Source organism: Manis pentadactyla, chromosome 8 (assembly GCF_030020395.1).
Source record: "Manis pentadactyla isolate mManPen7 chromosome 8, mManPen7.hap1, whole genome shotgun sequence".
NCBI lineage: Eukaryota > Metazoa > Chordata > Mammalia > Pholidota > Manidae > Manis > Manis pentadactyla.
In genome coordinates, this window is record NC_080026.1 from 55233121 (window position 1) to 55256304 (window position 23184).

At 37.5% G+C, this 23184-nt stretch overlaps 1 protein-coding gene across 1 annotated transcript in view; it reads left to right on the top strand.

Moving 5' to 3' along the window:
* Window positions 1–23184, top strand: part of RYR2 (ryanodine receptor 2) — a 961351-nt gene that overhangs the window by 618450 nt on the left and 319717 nt on the right. The window contains exon 25 of the mRNA XM_057505755.1: window positions 1367–1450. Within this exon, the coding sequence (XP_057361738.1) occupies window positions 1367–1450 (84 nt within the window). The remainder of the gene's footprint in view (window positions 1–1366; window positions 1451–23184) is intronic.

Below are 23184 nucleotides of genomic sequence, written 5' to 3' on the forward strand. Positions count from 1 at the left end.
AAATGAGATTTTTCTAGACTGGAAAGTTCAGAAAAGGATTGAAACACATATGAACAATTTAGCATATTATAAAGGTGGTATTTCAAATCAGTGTTAAAAGATGGATTATTTAGTAAATATTTGATGGAGGACTAGGTATTTATTTGGGAAAAAAATAAAGTTAAATCCTACCTTAAGCCATAAATCCTCCCCCAGCGCCTCTCCCTTATCCCACAAAAAACTTGGACATTTTCCTTCAAATAATTTTACAAGTGGGGAATCTCAGTTTCTAAGTATCACGTAAAGCCCAGAAGCCAGGGATGGAAAATTTCAGTTATATAAAAGTAAATTTACAATTCTGCAAAGGGAGAATACCATTGAGTAAAAAAAGACAGTAAGTTGAGAAAAATATGTGAAGCTCATCTCACATATAAAGAACTTCTAAGATGCAATAAAAACCTCCCCCCAGATCTAAGATAAAAGTGAACAAACTATTTTCACAGAAAAAAGTAAGCACAGATATCTTTTAAGCATATTAAAAAGGTGCTCAAATACACTTATGTTATGAAAAATGCAAAGTAAAGCTATAATGAGATACCTTTTTAACTTAATTAGTTACAAAGTTCAAGCAGTTTGATAACAGTGCTGGAAAAGGCATGGAAAACTGGTGATATCATACATGGCTGGTGGGAATATAAATTATTCTTCACACTGTAGGCATTGGGAATATCTGATGAAGTTTGAAATGTACATACCCTGTGACCTAGTAATTCCATGTCTAGGAATTTTTACCCTAAGGTTGTAGGATATAGTAGATACATTAAATGGATGAAGTTCTTCATCACAGCACTGCTTGTCTTAACAAAAGACAATGAATAGAGAATTGGGTAAAATCATATGACACCTCTAATGAATGGTATACTTCAGAGCTATTAATAAATCAGTTTTATATGAAAGGACAGTGTATCAAAATTATAATGTAAAGTCAGTGTAGGAAATTTTAGAGAACTGTCTCTATACCTCTTGTGTAAATGGGAAAGATAAAACCAATACACATGTTCATACATCTGCATTAGGATAGACTGTAGCAGCACATTCAAGAATTGTCTGCAATCAGTGCATTTAGGGAAAGAAAGAGTACTAGAGGGAGGGATTAGAGAGAGACTGACTTTTCAATATATTCCTTTGTCTGTTGTTTCAATTTTCAATGTTTGCTCATTAATGAAAGGTAAATAGTATAAATAAATGTTTTCTTTTGCTTTAAAAATACAAGAACTTTTTGACTCTGCCTTCAAGGTGTACTGTTATATGTCATTTGTATCTGCTACCATATTGGTTTATTCTGGACATAGGGAAGGAATTGCTTATCTCTGGCTTTGTTTTCCAGGACTTTGTTGGCATTAGGATGTCATGTGGGTATCTCAGATGAACATGCTGAAGAAAAAGTGAAAAAAATGAAGCTACCCAAGAAGTAAGTTGAGTGTCTAAGCAGTATTAAATAGCCTGTTCATGGATTTAGTGAACCTAAGAAAATGCACATTAGAACTATAGTGAAGTACCTTTTTAACTTATTGACAAAGGTTAAGCAGTTGGATAACAGTACTGGAAAAGGTATGGGAAATGGGAAATGTCCTACATTGTCATAGGAATGTAAATTATTACTAACTCTATAGACATTTGGCAATATTTGTCAAACTTTAAAATGTGTATACCCTGTGACCCAGTAATTTCATGTCTAGGAGTTTTTATCCTACAGTTTAAGGATAATTTGGGGCTCTTCTTGATGGAGACCTAAATGCCTTGCTTATGCTTAAGCTATAAAATTTCAGTTTGCTGTATTACACAAGTGACTACGTCAAGTCAATTGTATGCTATGAGTCTCTACCATGTTGCTCAGAAGCTCAGAAAATATTGGGAGTATTTTATTAAAAAGTGTGTTATTTTCTCTATGTGTATGTGTGTATGAAGCATGTGTGCCCATATTCCTAACTGGTTATGTATGGTTTTCTACTTTCCACTAAAATATAAATTAATGAATTTATTTGATTTTACAAAAAAAAATTAGTAGTAGTTACAAAGTTCATATTATTATATCCATTTTAAGATGAAAAACTGAGGCAATGAAGGCTGGGTAGTGATTTTTCCTGCTTTATGTCCTCTGTATCCCGTTTAACTTCTCAACCTCTGCTTTCTCATCTGCTAACATGCATTGGTGATATCTCCTTCCTAGGGAAGTTTTAGGTGTTCAATGAGTAGGTGCTCAAAATGATAGCTGTTTCATATTATTATTTTTTATTTGCTTAATTTAATTGCACAAGCCACTTTTCTAAGGTCTGTGCATTGTAAATAGCAGGCCTGGATATGTGTTAAGCCTGGAGATAAAGCAGCCATCCCATAATCTCCATCAATCACCCTGGCCTCAATTACCCCAGATAAACATAAAATCCAAGTAGAAGCAGTTCTCTTGCTATACAAATGCAAGTTCAAGCAAGTCCTCTAGTTCAACAAACCTTTGTACTGAGGTGCTCCATTAAAAATGTATAACAACTAAGATTGGCTTAAAGATGGCGGCATGAGAGGTGGGACAGAGGCCTCCTCCTGAAGCTGCATATAATGTGAAAGTATAGCAGGTACAACTGTTCCTGAAAGAGCAACAGGAAGGAAGACTGCAGCAGACTGCCTGCATCTGGGGAAAGAAGCAGACCTCAGGGAAAGGGGTGGAGTACCAAAGCTGTAATCTGAAGGGACCTGAGCCCTTCCCCCACCCCAGCTCACCTGCAGGAGGAGGAGAGGCTGAGCAGGGAGGGAGTGGCAACATGGGACTGTTGAACGCCCAGCCCTGGAGATCTGCTCTGGGAGCATGAACCTACATTGCATGGTGCTCTGGAGATTAGTGGGGTTGGACAGCTAAGAGAGGTGGAATACTTGGAGAGACTGAGATTCCAGCTGCTGTGGAGAACAGGTACCCACAACCAGCCACTCTGGGGAAAAAGAAAGGTGGGCATTCTGAGAGACTTTGCAACAGCAAGAGGACTGCTAAAGGGGCAAGGATTGCACAGGGCTTGCTGCTCAGGAGAAAGGACAGGTAGACAAAATTGTCCCGGTGTATTCACCCAGCAGGTTGGGAACTTTCAGGAGCTTAAGTTGCTCCATCCCCCTGGTTGGCAACACAGCTCCGAGGCCCCCCAACTCTGATACATGGCTTTCTGCTCCTTCCTCCTGGCCGGCACTGGCTCGCAAACATGCTGCCCCTGACTTTGTGCCAGGCCAGCCAGAGGGCAGTTCTGCCTATGGCAGCTACAAGAGTATAGCATAAAGGCTCCACCCTGTGTGCATGACCCACTAGCTCTGGCAGTGGAGGCAGGTTCTGCAACCAGAAAGCAGAAAAGAGCTCTTTCCTCCTGGCAGGCACCAGCGTGGCTCACCTTCAACCCTCACCATTGCTCCAGGCTAGCTGGAGGGCAGCCCTGCCTACAGCAGCTACAAGGGCATAGAATGGAGGCTCCTCCCTGCATGTGCAGCCCACTGACCCTGGTAATTAAGGCAGGCACTGAAACCAGGTAGCAGGAAATAGCTCTTTTCTCTAAGCAGGCAATAGAGCTGCTCACCTGTGAACCCTGCCATTGCTCCAGGGGCTGAGCAACTCCAGAGAGTAGAGCTTCTGGCCACTGGAGGGCACCGCCTACCCCAAGTTATTACTACAAATATGAAATGTCAAAAGAACCTGGTACAAACCAAAATCCCACAGACACAAGACAGAGGTAAAGTGAAACTTGGCTCACCAACCGTCCTGAAAAATATTTCAAAATAAGAATCATAAACGTGTTCATGAGCTACAGAAAAATATTCAAGACCTCAGGGAGAAATTCAAGAAAGAGAAAAAAGCTTTGAAAAATACAGTATCCCAAATGAAACATACAATGGAAGGATTTAAAAGCAGATTAGATGAAGTAGAGGAGATGGTAAATGAAATAGAAATTAGAGAGCAGGAATACAAAGAAACTGAGGCACAGAAAGAAGAATCTCTAGGAATGAAGAATATTAAGAGAATTATGTGACCAATCCAAATGGAACAATATTTGCATTATAGGTGTACCAGAAAAAGAAGAGAGAGAAAAAGGGATACAAAGTCACTTTGAGGAGTTAATTACTGAAAAATTCCCCAATGTGGGGAAGGAAATAGTGTCTCAGGCCATGGAGAGCCACAGATCTCCCAAGAGACCCAAGGAAGACAACACCAAGATATATAATAGTTAAAATGGCAAAGATCAAGGACAAGGATAGAGTATTAAAAGCAGCCAGAGAGAGAAAAAAGATCACATAAAAAGGACAACCCATCAAGCTATCATCAGACTTCTCAGCAGAAACCTTACAGACCAGAAGAGAGCGGCATGATATATTTAATGCAATGAAACAGAAGGGCTTAGAACCAAGAATACTCTATCCAACAAGATAATCATATAAATTTGAAGGAAGGATTAAACAATTTCCAAATAAACAAAAGTTGAAAGACTTTACCTCCCACAAACCATCTCTACAGTGTATTTTGGAGGGACTGCTCTATATGAAAGTGTTCCTAAGGCTAAATAGCTGTCACCAGAGAAAATAAAACCACAGTAAGGGAAGTAGACCAATTAATTACTAGGAAATGGAAAATTAAATCAAATACCCCCAAAGTCAGTCAAGAGGTACACAAAGATTATAGAACATGATATCTAATACATAAAGAATGAAGGAGGAAGAAAAAGAAGGGGAACAAAGAGAACCTTTAGATTCTATTTTTAATAGTGCACTGAGTTAAGTTATACTGTTAGATAGTAAAGAAGCTACCCTTGAATCTTTGGTAACCATGAATCTAAAGCCTTCAATAGCAATAAGTATATATCTATTAATAATCACCCTAAATATAAATGGAATGAATGCAGCAATAAAAAGACGTAGAGTTGCTGAATGGATTAAAAAACAAGAGCTATCCATATGTTGCCTACAAAAGACTCACTTCAAACCCAAAGACATACACAGACTAAAAGTGAAGGATGGAAAAAGATATTTCATGCAACTAATAGGGAGAAAAAAGCAGGAGTTGCAATACTTGTATCAGACAAAATAGACTTCAAAACAAAGAAAGAAACAATAGACAAAGAAGGACATTACATAGTGATAAAGGGCAGTCCAACAAGAAGTTATAACCATTTTAATTACCTATGCACCCAACATAGGAGCACCTACATATGTGAAACAACTACTAACAGAATTAAAGGAAGAAATAGAATGCAATGCATTCATTCCAGGAGATTTCAACACACAACTCATTCCAAAAGACAGAGCAACCAGTCAGAAAATAAGTAAGGAGACAGAGGCACAGAACAACACATTACAACAGATGGACCTAACGGACATCTACAGAACACTCCTCACAAAAACAGTAGGATACACATTTTTCTCAAGTGCAAATAGAACATTTTCAAGAATAGATCATATACTAGCCTACAAAAAGAGCTTTAGTAAATTCAGAAGGATTAAAATTGTACCAACCAGCTTCTCAGAACACAAAGGTATGAAGCTAGAAATAAATTATGCAAAGAAAACGAAAAAGCCCACAAACACATGGAGGTTTAGCAACATGCTCCAAATTAATCAATGCATCAATGACCAAATAAAAACAGAGATCAAGCAATATATGGAGACAAATGAAAACAATAATTCAACACTGAAAAATCTGTGGAACGCAGCGAAGGCCGAGCTAAGAGAGAAGTATATTGCAATACATGCCTACCTCAGGAAAGAAGAACAATCCCATAAGAACAGTCTAAAGTCACAATTAATGAAACTAGAAAAAGATGAAGAAATGAGGCCCAAAGTCAGTAGAAGGAGGGACATAATAAAGGTGGGAGCATAAATAAATAAAATTGAAAGAATAACGCAATAGAAGAAATCAATGAAAGGAGGAGCTGTTTCTTAAAGAAAATTAACAAAATAGATAAGCCACTAGCCAGTCTTATCAAGAAAAAAAGAGAGTCTACACACATAAACAGAATCAGAAATGAGAAAGTAAAAATCTCTACGGGTATCACAGAAATACAAAGAATTATTAGGGAATACTATGGAAAACTGTGTGCTAACAAACTAGATAACCTAGAAGAAATGGACAACTTTCTAGAAAAATACAACATTCCAGGGCTGACCCAGGAAGAATCAGAAAATCTGAACAATTTACCAGCAATGAAATTGAATTGGTAATAAAGAAACTCCTAAGAACAAAACTCCTGGACCAGATGGCTTCACCACTGAATTTTACCAAACATTTAATGAAAACCTAATATGCATTCTTGAAGTTTTCTAAAAGTGGAAGAGAAGGGAATACTTCCAAACTCATTGCATGAGGCCAGCATCACTCTAATATGAAAACCAGGCAAAGACCACAAAAAAAGAAACTTACAGACCAATATTCCTGATGAACATAGATGCAAAAATTCTCAACAAAATATTAGCATATAAAATTCAAAAACTCAAAAAGATCATCAAAAAACATCAAAAAGATCATCCATCATGATCATGTAGGATTTATTCCAGGGATGCAAGGGGTACAATATTTGAAAATCCATCAACGTCATCCACTACATCAAGAAAAAGAAGGACAAAAATCACATGATCATCTCCATAGATGCTGAAAAAGCATTTGACAAAATTCAACATCCATTCATGATAAAAACTCTCAACAAAATGGATATAGAACACAAGTAACCTCAGCATAATAAAGGCCATATATGACAAACCCACAGCCAACATACTTAATAGCAAAAAGCTGAAAACTTTTCTTTTAAGATCAGGAAAAAGACAAAGATGCCCACTCTCTCTGCTTTTATTCAACATAGTTTTGGAGGTCCTAGCCACGGCAATCAGACAACACAAAGAAATAAAAGGCATCCAGATCAGCAAGGAAGAAGTTAAACTGTCCCTGTTTGCAGGTGACATGATATTGTACATAAAAACCCTAAAGAATCCACTCCAAAACTACTAGATTTAATATTTGAATTCAGCAAAGTTGCAGCATACAAAATTAATACATAGAAATCTGTTGCATTCCTAATACACTAACAGTGAACAAGTAGAAAGAGAAATCAGGAAAACAATTTCATTCACAATTGCATCAACAAGAATAAACTACCTATGCATAAACCTAACCCAAGGAGAAAGATCTATACCCTGAAAACTACAAGTCACTCATCAAAGAAGTTAAAGAAGATACCAATAAATGTAAATATATCCCATGATCACAGATAGGAAGAATTAATATTGTCAAAATGGCCATCCTGCCTAAAGCAATTTATAGCATTCTACATCCTGCCTAAAGGCAATACTCATCAAAATACCAATGGTATTCTTCAATGAACTAGAACAAATAGTTCTAAAATATGGAACCACAAAAGACCCCAGATAGCCAAATCAATCCTGAGAAGGAAGAATAAAGCTGGGGGGATTATGCTCCCAGTTCAAGCTCTACTACAAAGCCACAGTAATTAAGACAATTTGGTACTGGCACAGAACAGACCCATAGATCAATGGAACAGAATAGAGAGCCCAGATATAAACCTAAGCATACATGATTAATTAATATATGATAATATACCCATTGATATACAATGGGGAAACCACAGCCTCTTCAACAACTGGTGTTGGCAAAACTGGACAGGTACATGTAAGAGAATGAAACTAGAGTATTGCCTAATTCCATACAGAAAAGTAAACTCAAAATGAATCAAATACCTGAATGTAAGTCATGAAATAATAAAACTCTTAGAAGAAAACATAGGCAAAAATCTCTTGAATATAAACATGAGCAACTTTTTCCTGAATCAATCTCTTTTCGCAAGGGAAAGAAAAACATGAATGAATAGATGGGACTATAGCAAACAAAAAGCTTCTGTACAGCAAAGGACACCATCACCAGAACAAAAAGGCGTCCTACAGAATGGGAGAATATATTCATAAATGACATACCCGACAATGGGTTAACATCCAAAATACATAAAGAACTGACATGCCTCAACACCCAAAAAGCAAGTAACCCTATTAAAAATGGTCAGAGTATATGAAAACAGGCATTTCTCTAAAGAATAAATTCAGATGGTCAACTTGCACATGAAAAGATGCTCCACATCCCTAATTATCAGAGAAATGCAAATTAAAACCATAATGAGATATGACCTCATACCAGTTAGGACGGCTAACATCGAAAAGACAAGGAAAGCAAATGCTGGCCTGTAATTGGAGCAGGGGGAACCCTCCTACACTGCTGGTGGATTGAATGTAAATTAGTTCAACCATTGTGGTCAGCAGTATGGACGTTCCTCAAAAAATTAAAAATAGAAATACCATTTGACTTAGGAATTCCCTCCTAGGATTTTACCGAAAGAGAACAAGATCCCAGATTTGAAAATACAAATGCACCCCTATGTTTATCGCAGCACTATTTACAATAACCAAGACATGGAAGCATCAGTGACCATCAGTAGATGAATGGATAAGGAAGAAGTGGTACATATATGCAATGGAATATTATTCAGCTATAAGAAGAAAACAAATCCTACCATTTGCAACAACATGGAATTAGCTAGAGGGTATTATGCTCAATGAAATAAGCCAGGTGGAGAAAGACAAGTACCAAATGATTTTCCTCATTTGTGCAGTTTAACAATGAAGCAAAACTGAAGCAACAAAATTGACCCCAAGAAGGGACTAACATCAAAGGGGAGGGATGGGGGAGGGTGGTTGGGGACAGAGGAAGAAGGGGATTGAAGGGCAGGCAGTATGATTGGCACACATGGTGTGGTTGGGGTCATAGGGAAGGAAGTGTATCACAGAGAAGACAAGTAAGTGACTCTGTGGCATCTTACTACACTGCTGGACAGGGATTGCCTGGGGTGTGGGGAGGACTTGATAATATGGGTCGTTTTAGTAACCACAATGTTTTTCTTGTGAAACCTGTGTAAGAGTGTATATAAATGATACCTTAATAAAAAAAGAAGAAGGATAGATAAAAATTAGAGACAGAGAATAAAGGTAACATTTTGGAATAAAATGTGTAACAGCTGTATTATTATTTTGCACATTTTTAGGGTTTGAAAGTTTACTTCAAAAGCTTAAGTAGTTGCAAAGGATGTTATATGTATTTCACACATTTACATTTTGAAATAACACTTCTATGTTAATTTTTATATTATCTAATAATGGCAAATACACAATGATTAGATGTACTGTCATTAAGTAAAAACTACATGCAAACATTGTTGATATTACAGAATTTTACATCATTTTGTTTATCTCTATGACTTGTATTTCCAATCAGTTTCCACCCTAAAGTGTTACCCAGTTAATATATATTTTTATTAATGACCACATCATACTTCTTTATAACCAAATATATGTCTAAATTGAACTTTTAAATTTTTTTATGTTTATGTGATTATAGTCACTAATGGTTAAAAGTTTTCTTCTGAGTTACCATTACAATTATTTTTGGTATAAAAGTGTTAACATAAATTAATTTTTGATAAAAATAACTATAAGAAATAAGACTTATTGGAAATAGCTCCTAATTAAGTGGATTCAGCTACTTGTTTTCTAATATGTCGTGTATCCATGCATAAATATTATTATTGTTAGAGACAAGTTGCAGAGTCAATTGCATTCTTTGTTCACATAAATAATTTATTAAAAAATTGTTCAGTTTGAAACCTCATAGTGGTTTATCATCAAAAATAATGTTTAATTATCTATTACATGACAATTCTATCATGTCCTTCCTTGCTCAGTTTTTTAAAAGTAAAAGAAATTGGAAATTATTTTACTTGCAAAATAATTCATTTTTTTATCCTATCATTTAAGTTACTCTCTCAGTTTTTTAAAAAATATATCATAAAAAGTCATTATTAAGACTAAAAACAATAAATCTAATAGTTATATCTCTTACTTTTTTACTTAGAGATATTTTATTTAGCCTGATGTACACAGGATAAGATGGAAATGTTCATTTTAAATTACCTTTCCCAACATAATATACTTAAAAAATTATTTTTATCATGTGCTGTGTAAGTACATGTGTAAGTGTGTGTGCGTGTGTATGTGATCAAAACCTTGGGGCAAAGTAGCCAGTCTGAAAAGGCTACATAATGTATGATTCTGACTATATGACATTCTGGAAAAGGCAACACTATGGAAACAGCAAAGAGGCCAATGGTTTCCAGGGCTTAGAGGGATGAGAGTGATAAAAGGGCAGAGAACGCAGTATTTTTAGGGCAGGAAAGGTGTGCTGTATGGCACTATAATGATGGATGCGTGTTATTATGTATTTGTCCAAACCTATAGAATGTACAACACCAAAAGTGACCCTAATATAACCTGTGGGCTTTGGATGTTAGTGATGTGTCAGTGTAGGTTCATCAGTTGTAACAGATGTACAACTGTGCTGGAGGACTGTTGGTAGTGGAGAGGCTGTGCCTGTTGAGGCAGCAGGTGTTAGAGGTATCTCCATACCTTTCTTTCAGTATTGCTGAGAACCTAAAACTGCTGTACAAAAATAAGGTATGAAAACTAAACCAAACCAAAGAACCTGTGGGTCATAATTTCACTTATTCGATATATGAATTTGCCTGCTATAACGCCTAATTGGTAAAGCAAATTTTCACTTTCAAACCAGTTAGCTTAAGTGGAATTATCTTTTGTTAGAAAATGCCTGGCTTCTTCTTTTCTGTTGAAACAAATGGGTTAATATATGTCCCTAAAATAACCATTTGGATTCTGGTTTCTAAACCTAAGATAGATAGGAAAACAGATCAATCAGTTGGTTGATACGGCACAAGGTTTGCAATAAGTTAGTCTCATTGGGGAATTAAGGTCCTTTGCCTTCATTATTTTTTTACTGATGCTTTTTCTTTGCATTGCACTCAGTAACTGCTTTATTTGAGAATTCATTGGGAAAATGGAAAAAGGTGAGGTCATTAAATGAAAACTGTACTCACACCTGCTGACAGTCTATACTATATCTAAATTTGCCATTCCATTTTATTCTTACTTTAGTGGCAAAAATTAAACAATAATAACAAAAATTAGAATGGGTGTAGATAAGTACAAACTTAAAAGGTTGGAATGTTTTTACTACCATTTTAAAGCAAATTGGCATAATTGTGTAAAATTAAACATTTACACCTCTTGTTACCCAGCAGTTTCACTTCTAGAGATGTGCCCTAGAGTAAGTCCACACCAATACACATGAAAGAAATTGTTTATGTTTTGTAATAGTATGAAAAATAAAGGAGAGCAGAGGGAATAGAAGGAATATTACTGAATAGGAAGCTGAATTAACTTTGATATAGTCATTTAATAGAGTGAATTATAATTATAAATGGCAATGTAGATGAACCTAAAAAATCATGTCAAGAATAGATAAAAACATATCCTACAAGGTTATATAATTTATAACACTATATTTTTAGACTCAAAAAAAAACTATTGTACAATTAAAAAATATTTATATAATCCTTGGAATGGAGTATAGGCAGGGTTGTAGAATGGAAGGAGCATATAGATACGATGCTCTTAGTAATGTTCTAATTTTTAACATGGATTAATGGATTTCATTTTATTATGTTTCAAAGCGTATTCTTTGGTATGTGTCAAGAATAGTTATTTTTATATAACATAAATATGTAAATATCATGACAGATACAAATTCAAATATATGATTATTCACAACAAACATAAATGAATTAAATCCTCCAGGTAAGATGCAGAGATTGTCATATTGGATTCAGAAAGATAGCTCATCTTGTACACATCCCACAAAAATAAAACCCAGCTACAGGAGACACATCAAGAGATTTATAACATAGAAACATTCAAATTAATGAGAACATAATGTACCAAGCAAAATTACTCAAAAGAAAACTGTAGTTTACATTTTACCCATTGCCCTACATAAGACAAAATAACTTTGAGAGCAAAATTAACAAAAGAAGGTCACTGTATAAAGATTAAAAAAAACAAGCTTTATGCTGTAACTACTCATGTATGCATCAAGTAAAAAAGCTTTAAAAAAGCAAAATACTAATACATCTTCAAAAATAAATAGACAGATCTCCCTGCTGTGCTGCAGACTCCTTTTTCAGACTCTCTAGTGTGTCTTGGAGTGCGAGCTCTGGTAGACAGAAGGCACACTCAAAACAGGCCATAGTTAGTGGGCAAGGAAGAAACCAGAGCTTGATCTATCACACCACCTTCTGGAAGACAAAAAGGAGGTTTCTGATAGCCAGTCTGGGGAGTTGTAAGAGCCAGAGAAAACATAAAAGCTTAGTTAAGGAAGTCTCTGCTACCTCGAACATAAAAGGAAACACATAACATGAAAGAAAAGAAATATGAAAAATGAAGGAAATATGGCAACAAAAGGAAAGTGGTAAGTCCCTTGCAACTGAACCCAAAAGCACAGAATATTAGGATCATTAATGATAGAGAATTCAAATAGCTGCTATGAAGAAGTTCAGTGACCTACAAGAAAACTCAAGACAATGCAATGAAATAAGGAATAAAATTAGTGAACAGAAGAGTTCTTTACCAAAGGGATTGAAATTGTAAAAAAGAACTAAACAGTAGTAGAAACAGAAATAGTGGAACAGAAGAGTTCAGTAAATGAGATAAAGAATGCAATAGAGAGCATCTGCAGCAGGGCAGACCAGGTGCAAGAAAGAGTAAGTGACTGGAGGATAAGAATATTGAAATAATACAGTTAGAAAAGGAGAGGGAACTAAGATTTAAAAAGAGAGAAGAAAGCCCACAAGAGCTATCAAATTCTATCAGAAAAGCAAATATCCAAATAATGAGGCATCAGAAGAGAAGAAAGGGATATGAGGGCAGAGAGTTTATTTAAAGAAATCACAGCTGAGACCTTCTGAAACCTGGGGAAAGAACTGAGTATTCAAGTCCATGAGGCTAATAAAACACCCTATTATGTCAATGGAAAAGGCCTTCTCCAAAACACATGATAATGAAACTGTCAAAAATCAAGGATAAAACAAGAATCTTATAGGCATACAGGGAAAGAAAGAAAGAAACTTACAAAGATACCCCCATTAGGCTACCAGTGGATTTTTCAGTAGAAACTCTACAAGCCAGGAGGGAATGGAATGGCATATTTGAAATGTTGAAAGTAAAAATTACCAGCCAAGAATACTTTATTTGACAAAGTTATTTTTCAGATAGAGAAGAAATAAGGGCTTTCCTAGACAACAGCTGAGGGAGTTCACCACCACTGGACCTGCCTTGTAAGAAATGCTGAAAGTGCTCTTCAAGCTGAAATGAAAAGACACCCATCAGTGACATTGTTACATATAAAATACCTAACATGCTGGTAATGGAGATAAACAGTCAGGCTTAGAGAACTGTAATGCTACATTAAGACGGTGTATTCACCACTCAATTATAGTATGAAAGTTAAAGGAGAAGAGTTGTTAAAAGAGCACTATAGGCACTGTAAATCATTAATGAGTACATGGCATACAAAGAGGTAAATTGTAAGAAAACTATAAAAGGAAGCAGTAGATGGGGAGACTTCACAGGTGTTTGAAAATAAATTGCTAGCAGCCTACATAGACTATATTAGCTTTAAGAAGGTCTATGTAATTGATAAGGCAACCACAAAACAAACACCTAGAGTGGATCCATAAAAGACAAAGAAAGGGGAAGAAGAGCAAACCTCCACAAAAAATCATCGTTTACAAGAGTAGGTAGACACAGAAGGAAAAAGAAATGATGGAAATACAAACAACCAGCAAGCAATTAATAAGATGGCACTGGTAAGTCCTTACATATCAATAATTATTCTAAATGTACATGGATTGAATTCTCCAATTAAAAGGCACAGAGTGGCTGGATGGATAAAAAATAAAACCCAACTACATGCTGCCCAAAAGAGACCCATGTTCAGATATAAGGACACACACAGACTCAAAGTACAACTAGAATGACATGATACATTCCTTATTTTAAAACAGGCAGTTTGAGTATTTTCTCTGTACATCATTTCACTAAAAATCTTGAAGGACTTTTGTAGAATGTGTGATTCTCCTTTTCTCCCTCCTCCTATTTCTTACCCTCCTCTCAAAACAAACAAGTAGCACATTATCATCAATTCTGAAACTCATAAATCATCCCAAATTCATTCTAAAATTAAGTCCTTGCCCTACTACATAGTTTGATGAGCATAGAGCCCAATTTCTATAGGGATAAGGAAAAATGCTACTGAAGCAAATCTACTCCCAAAGCTTGTGATCCATATCATGTAATATGCCTGAATAATTGAGATTAAAAACAACAAAATGATAGTTTTAAAAGAAAATAAAATCCTTGCCTGAACATCAATGCCATTTATTTAGCATGTGTCTGTTATTAAATCAATACAAAACATATGTACATATGCATTTCAAATGATATTCTGAGATGAATACACGGATGCTGAATGTGTGGACCTATATATATTCTGTTTATATAGACACAACATATGTACAAAATTCAGTTTATGTAAATATTTACCTAAGTGAAAAATGGTGTTACAAATATAGTTGGATTTTTTTCTGTAGTGATGAGGCACTGTGGTTGTGAAGAAAAAAAAGTTTATATACTCTTTGTACGTGTTGAGAGTAAACTTCACAAACCACAAGTGCAAAAGTGTGCTAATATGTAAAGTTCTTCATTTTCTCTGATCTGGCTTAATTTCATATTTAAACACAGTGGTTCTTGAAGCCAGAATGCAGCTTGGCAGTAGGAACTTAATCCTAGTCTCTTCAGTGCAAGCTCTGAAAAGGGCAGACCAGGTGCAAGAAAGAGTAAGTGACTGGAGGATAAGAATATTGGAAAAGAATATTGAAACCTTTCTGGGAAAGGTTTTCTGTGTTTATTCTCACTTGAAGTTTTGATTCAGAAGTCATCCTTTCAAAACAGTCTTCCTAGACCTTCTCAAAATTGTTCCTTATTTAAAATTGTACTTCCCTACATACCCCTTCTCTGTTTTATTTTTCTCCACAGTCCTTTCATCTTCTAAAGTGCTATTATTTTAAATGTATTTTGTTTACTGCCTAATTTTCCATCAGGACATAATTTCTATAAAGAAATCCAGTCTTTGTCCATGTTACTCAATGACCTATTGTTAGTATTTAGAAGAGAGCCTGGAACATTCTACTGCTGAATGAATATTTGTTGAATTTGAATTCAAGATTCATCCCCTCTTAGTCCTGGGGCTGCTTGTGTTTGGGGCACTTACCCACTGGGGGAGGAGCCGTTTGGTCAGTCTCCTTTGATTTTGCTGTCATGACTGAATTGCCAAAAAACCCAAAGTGGACGAAGTTAAAGCCATAAAGGCAAATTTTATTCAGGAGTTATTGCAATAGGGGAAGAGAGACCTCAGTATCCAACTGGGCTCCATTCTGAATACAACAAGGGTGAGTGGGGGTTTATGGCCAAAGGTCAGGATGGAAGGAGGCATCAAGTAGTGGGGGGGATGGGGAGGATTCTGGCAAAACCTATTGATGGGATTCTTGCTCCAGGTAGACCAAGGTGATAAAGTATCAAAGGTGGAGGATTTTCACTAAACAGATCCAGCAGAATTCCTGCTAAGATCGATTAAATGGAACAAGGACAGAGCCAAGGTCAGAGTCCCAGTCAGAACGAGGACTCAGGAGCCTGACTCAGGTTGTCCGAAGTGCAAGATAAATTCTAGCCAAAATAAGCAGGCGACGAGATGCAACAAAGGGCCAAGCAGTTTATTTGAGCACAATTCCCGGGCAAGGTTTCCTGGTCTGCCTATCATAGGCCAGGGAAGTCATGCCCAGGAGGGGAAGTGGGAGTTTTTAAGAAAACAGGGAAGGGAGGGGGAAGTGGGATGCGCTAGGTGTAGGTGGGGAATTTTTTATTGGCTCAGGGTCAGGTGATGGACAGCCAGAGGTCTCCTCCTTCCATATGGAGGGGGTCTGCATCCGGGGTTTGTCAGCACATCATGGGACTGGAATCCAGGAAGAGCTGTTTGTTCCTACCCCATACGGCACAGAGCTACTTGTTGCTGTCTCTGCTCCACCTGCATTGTCCTTGCCCTTCTTCCTCCAGTGCCTCCAGCCTTACACAAAGGAGAAAGTCGTTGTCATTTGTCTTCATTCATCCCTGTGGCATCTTATAGGAGGCAAGTTTTCCCTACTGTTGTCTGGAAATGGCTCCATGGAGTGGGTCTCCATTTCTCATCTCTGTGGGTCTCCCGGGTCACTGCTTTTCATTTAGCTTCATTCATGCCTCTGCAAGGAGTGCTAGGAATCAAAGAATGCTCTGCCTGCAACTTGGGGATTGCCATCTGTTGGTGGAGGGAAATGGGAGATGGCTTATCAGTATAGACTTGGTTTGTTGACATGTCTATTGTGCAGCTGTGCTGCACAAGGATTTGGGTGTGGGTGATCTGGGAGCTGGCCATTTTCCTGGGTGTAATCTGGGAAGCAAGACAGATTTACACCTCAGCTCTGAGGTCTATCTGGTCTCTAACTGGGCAGTGGTGGGAGAGTGCTGGTTTCCCTCTAACTCTCCTCTCTTCTATCTCAACTCTTCCTCTGTTCATCCTCATGTCCCAAGGCAACTGGGCCTTGCACTTCTGGCATTGAAAAGTACAGCTTTTAATATCAGAAGGCCTTTCTTAAAGATTGTTATCTCTGCAGTAAGCTCCAAAATTTTTTAAAAATCCAAAAGCCAAGGACAGGGGGCGGAGCCAAGATGGCGGCATGAGTAGAGCAGCGGACATCTCCTCCCAAAACCACATATATTTTTGAAAATACAACAAAGAAAACTCTTCCTAAAAGAGAGACCAGAAGACACAGGACAACAGTCAGGCCACATCCACATCTGCGAGAACCCAGCGCCTCGTGAACGGGGTAAGATACAAGCCCTGGACCAGGGGGAACCGAGCACCCACACCCCAGCTCTGGGAAGGAGGAGAGGAGTTGTAGTGGGGAGGGAGAGGGAGCCCAGGACTGCTAAACAGCCAGCCCTAGCCATCCACACCAGAGCGCAGACACAGTGCATGCGTGAGGTGCTGGAAACTAGGGAAACAGGACAGTAAGACCTGTGAGCAGGTCCCTGCAGATGGCGCACCCGGCACAAAGAAAAGCGAATGCTTTTTGGAAGTCTTAAAGGGACAGGGAACCCACTGATGGACGGAAGCATCCTGGGACACTTAGTCAAGCCACAGGGAATCTGGGGAACTCTGGGCACTCTAACCCCCTGGGAAGCAGGAAGCACAGAGGCCCCTCACAGAGATAAATAGCCTCCCAGCCGTTCCCTCTCCAAAGCGGCTCCAGCATATTGGAGCAGAGGCCCAGGCAAGCCACACCCACAGCAACAGCGGAGATAAACTCCATAGCCGACGGGCAAGAATCAGAAACCCTTTCTGCATGCAGCTTCCCAGCACAAGCCACTAGAGGTCGCTGTTATCCCAGGAGAGGAAGGCCACAAACCAACAAGAAGGAAAGTTCTTCCAGCAGTCACTCGGGCCAGCTCTGCAAACTATCTCTAACACCTTAAAAATGCAAAATTACAGGCAGACAAAGATAACAGACACAACACCAGAGAAGGAGACAGCCCTAACCAGTCTTCCTGAAAAAGAATTCAAAATTAAAATCATAAACATGCTGATGGAGATGCAGAGAAATATACAAGAGCTAAGGGATGAAGTCCGGAGGGAGATTACAGATGTTCGGAGGGAGATTACAGATGCCAGGTAGGAGATTACAGAAGTGAAACAAACTCTGGAAGGATATATAAGCAGAATGGATACGATGAAAGAGGCCACTGATGTAATAGAAACCAGAGAACAGGAACGCATAGAAGCTGACACAGAGAGAGATAAAAGGATCTCCAGGAATGAAACAATATTAAGAGAACTGTGTGACCAATCCAAAAGGAACAATATCCATATTATAGGGCTACCAGAAGAAGAAGAGAGAGAATAAGGGATAGTAAGTGTCTTTGAAGAAATAATTGCTGAAAAATTCCCAAACTGGGGGAGGAAATAATCGAACAGACCACGGAAATACACAGAACTCCCAACAGAAAGGACTCAAGGAGGACAACACCAAGACACATAATAATTAAAATGGCAAAGATCAAGGATAAGGAAAGAGTTTTAAAGGCAGCTAGAGAAAAAAAGGTCACCTATAAAGGAAAACCCATCAGGCTATCATCAGACTTTTCAACAGAAACCTTACAGGCCAGAAGAGAATGGCATGGTATATTTAATGCAATGAAACAGAAGGGTCTTGAACCAAGGATACTGTATCCAGCAAGATTATCATTTAAATATGAAGGAGATATTAAACAATTCCCAGACAAGCAAAAGTTGAGGGAATTTGCTTCCCACAAACCACATCTACAGGGTGTTTTAGAGTGACTGTTCTAGACGGGAGCATTCCTAAGACTAAACTGATGTCACCAGAGAAAATAAAATCAGCAAAGAAAGCAGACCAACCAAATACTAACTAAAGGCAAAAATTAAAGTCAACTACACACTAAAACCAGTTAAAGGAAACATGGAAGTGCTCAGAATAAAACAACCAACATATAAAGAATGGAGGAGGAAGCACTCTCGGGAGGACTCATGCCAGAAGATGATCATCAAAAAAACCCCAACAAGATCCACGCACTGCTACAGGTGTAGATGCACTCATCCCACCAATTCCTGGACTTGCCATGGGAATGAAGAAGGAGATATCTAAGCTGGCCTGTGCATACAGTAAAACAACAAATTTGACTGGATCTATATGGTTGGAACTCAACCAAGAATTAGAAGAAGTGCAAATTGTAGCACTCCAAAATCTTACAACTACAGACTATTTACTGTTAAAAGAACATATGGGATGTGAAGAGTCCCCAGGAATGGGTTGTTTTAATTTATCTGAATTCTCTCAGACTGTTCAAGTTCAGTTGGACATTATCCACCATATCATAGATAAGTTTTCACAAATGCCTAAGGTGCCTAACTGGTTTTCTTGGTTTCACTGGAGATGGCTGGTAATTACAGGTATGCTTTGGTTACGTAACTGTACTCCTATTATGTTAATGTGTGTGCACAATTTACTTAGTAGTTTAAAAACTATACATGCTGAAGTTACTCTACAAGAAGATACGTCAAAGAAATAATCAATCTCCCCAGGTTTTCTTCTGCCTGCTACTTCTATAGCTTTTCTTCCTCCTTCCTAACTACAACCCTTAAATAGAATTCGTGCCATATATCGAATTTACCGAGTATTGTAATTCTTCCAAGTGGTAAAGATACCTCAAGACAAATACTGGGCATAGAAGCCACAGGGCATAAATATGCAAAGAAGTAAAAAGCTAACCTTTTCAAACAATAAGGCTTCTCTCTCACTTACCAACTTTACATTTCCCTGTATGGTCCCGGAAGATGACTGGTTAGCCAGAGACGGGTAAGATTCCTCAAGGGAGGAACAACCTAAGACAGGCACAGTCGCAGGGGGGCCATCAGGTGAGAAATTTGGAATCAACAGAGGTGAGGCTTAGAGCCTTACCTCCCCTGTTCTGAGAGAAATCTTCCACATACATGGATGTTTTATTGCCCGTGTCTAGTGTGGATTAACGCATAGGCTACAGGCACACACGTGATCATCTACATTTGCTCTCTTACAACACTAAACTATGTTTTCTACCTTTATCTTGTATCTACCTACCACTTCAGCATTTAATTAAAAATAATAATAATGAAGAGAGAAATGTGGTATCTACATATAAATAAAGTATAAAAATCAAATGAATATTCATATTTGAACTGACTGTTTATAGTTCATAATGCATGAGCAAAACCGAAAGCTTCTGTGATGACTGCCCCTGTAATGTTCACCATGTAACTTATTCACTATGTAAGAATTTGTACTCCATGTAAGAACACGTTTGTTAAGCTTCAAAAGACTGGAGACTGACAAAAATTAGGCTTGGGGTGGATTAATGATTGTGCATTGAGCATTGACCCCCCTATACAGAATTTTATTGTTGTCAACAACCATTTGATCAATAAATATGAGAGATGCCCTCACACAAAAATATATATATACACACTTCCAGTTGTAAAATAAATAAGTAACCGGGATGTAATGTATAGCATAAGGAATAAAGTCAAAATATTGTAACAACTTGGTATAGTGATAGCTGGTACCTAGAATTATCATGTATATAAATGTTGAATCACTGTGTTGTACACCTGAAACTAATGTAATACTGTGTGTCAACTACCCTTCAATAAAAATAAATAAATAAATAAATAAATAAAAAGAATGGAGGAACAGGAATAAGAAGGGAGAGAAGAAAAGAATCTCCAGACAGTGTATGTAACAGCTCAATAAGTGAGCTAAGTTAGGCAGTAAGATACTAAAGAAGCTAACCTTGAACCTTTGGTAACCATGAATCTAAAGCCTGCATTGACAATAAGTACATATCTTTCAATAGTCACGCTAAATGTGATGGACTGAATGCACCAATCAAAAGACACAGAGTAACAGAATGGATAAAAAATGAAGACCCATCTATATGCTGCTTACAAGAAACTCACCTCCAACCCAAAGACATGAACAGACTAAAAGTCAAGTGATGGAAAAACATATTTCAGGCAAACAACAGAGAGAAGAAAGCAGGGGTTGCAGTACTAGTGTCAGACAAAATAGACTTCAAAACAAAGAAAGTATCAAGAGATAAAGAAGGACATTACGTAATGATAAAGGGCTCAGTCCAACAAGAGGATATAACCATTCTAAATATATATGCACCCAACACAGGGGCACCAGCTTATGTGAAACAAATACTAACAGAACGAAAGGGGGAAATAGAATGCAATGCATTCATTTTCGGAGACTTCAACATGCTACTCACCCCAAAGGGTAGATACACTGGGCAGAAAATAAGTAAGGATACAGAGGCACTGAACAACACACTAGAACAGATGGACCTAATAGACATCTATAGAACTCTACATCCAAAAGCAACAGGATATACATTCTTCTCAAGTGCACATGGAACATTCTCCAGAATAGACCACATACTAGCTCACAAAAAGAGCCTCAGTAAATTCCAAAAGATTGAAATTCCTCTAAACAACTTTTCAGACAACAAAGGTATAAAACTAGAAATAAATTCTGCAAAGAAAACAAAAAGGCTCACAAACACATGGAAGCTTAACAACATGCTCCTGAATAATCAATGGATCAACGAACAAATTAAAATGGAGGTCCAGCAATATATGGAAACAAATGACAACAACAACACAAAGCCCCAACTTCTGTGGGACGCAGTGAAAGAATTTTTAAGGGGAAAGTACATAGTGATCAAGGCACACTCAAAGAAGGAAGAACAATCCAAAATGAATAGTCTAACATCACAATTATCAAAACTGGAAAAAGAAGAACAAATGAGGCCTAAAGTCAGAAGAAGGAGGGACATAATAAAGATTAGAGAAGAAATAAACAAAATTGAGAAGAATAAAACAATAGCAAAAATCAATGAAAATAAACAAAATAGATAAGCCTCTAGCCAAACTTATTAAGAAAAAAAGAGAACCAACACACATCAACAGAATCAGAAATGAGAATGGAAAAATCACAACAGACTCCACAGAAATACAAAGAATTATTAAAGACTACTATGGAAACCTATATGCAAACAAGCTGGAAAACCTAGAAGAAATGGACAAATTCCTAGAAAAATACAACCTTCCAAGACTGATCAAGGAAGAAACACAAAAGTTAAACTAATTACGAGCAAAGAAATTGAAACGGTAATCAAAAAACTACCCAAGAACAAAACAACCGGACCAGATGGATTTTCCTCGGAATTTTATCAGACATACAGAGAAGACATAATGCCCATTCTCCTTAAAGTTTTCCAAAAAATAGAAGAAGAGGTAATACTCCTGAACTCATTCTATGAAGCCAACATCACCCTAATACCGAAACCAGGCAAAGACCCCACCAAAAAAGAAAACTACAGACCAATATCCCTGATGAATGTAGATGGAAAAATACTCAATAAAATATTAGCAAACTGAATTCAAAAATATATCAAAAGGATCATACACCATGACCAAGTGGGATTCCTCCCAGGGATGCAAGGATGGTACAACATTCGAAAATCCATCAACATCATCCACCACATCAACAAAAAGAAGGACAAAAACCACATGATCGTCTCCGTAGATGCTGAAAAAGCATTTGACAAAATTCAACGTCGATTCATGATAAAAACTCTGAGCATAATGTGTATAGAGGGCAAGTACCTCAACATAATAAAGGCCATATATGATAAACCCACAGCCAACATTATACTGAACAGTGAGAAGCTGAAAACTTTTCCTCTGAGATCGGGAACAAGACAGGGATGCCCACTCTCCCCACTGTTATTTAACATAGTACTGGAGGTCCTAGCCATGGCAATCAGACAAAACAAAGAAATACAAGGAATCCAGATTGGTAAAGAAGAAGTTAAACTGTCACTATTTGCTGATGACATGATATTGTACATAAAAAACCATAAAGACTCCACTCCAAAACTACTAGAACTGATATCGAAATACAGCAAAGTTGCAGCATACAAAATTAACACACAGAAATCTGTGGCTTTCCTATACACTAACAATGAACCAATAGAAAGAGAAATCAGGAAAGCAACTCCATTCACAATTGCATCAAAAGAATAAAATACCTAGGAATAAACCTAACCAAGGAAGCCAAATACCTATACCCTGAAAACTACAAGTCACTCTTAAGAGAAGTTAAATGGGACACTAACAAATGGAAACTCATCCCATGCTCTTGGCTAGGAAGAATTAATATCGTCAAAATGGCCATTCTGTCCAAAGCAATATACAGATTCGATGCAATCCCTATCAAATTGCCAGCAACATTCTTCAACGAACTGGAACAAATAGTTCAAAAATTCATATGGAAACACCGAAGACCCTGAATAGCCAAAGCAATCCCGAGAAAGAAGAATAAAGTGAGGGGGGTGGATCTCACTCCCCAACTTCAAGCTCTACTACAAAGCCATAGTAATCAAGACAATTTGGTACTGGCACAAGAACAGAGCCACAGAACAGTGGAACAGAATAGAGACTCCAGACATTAA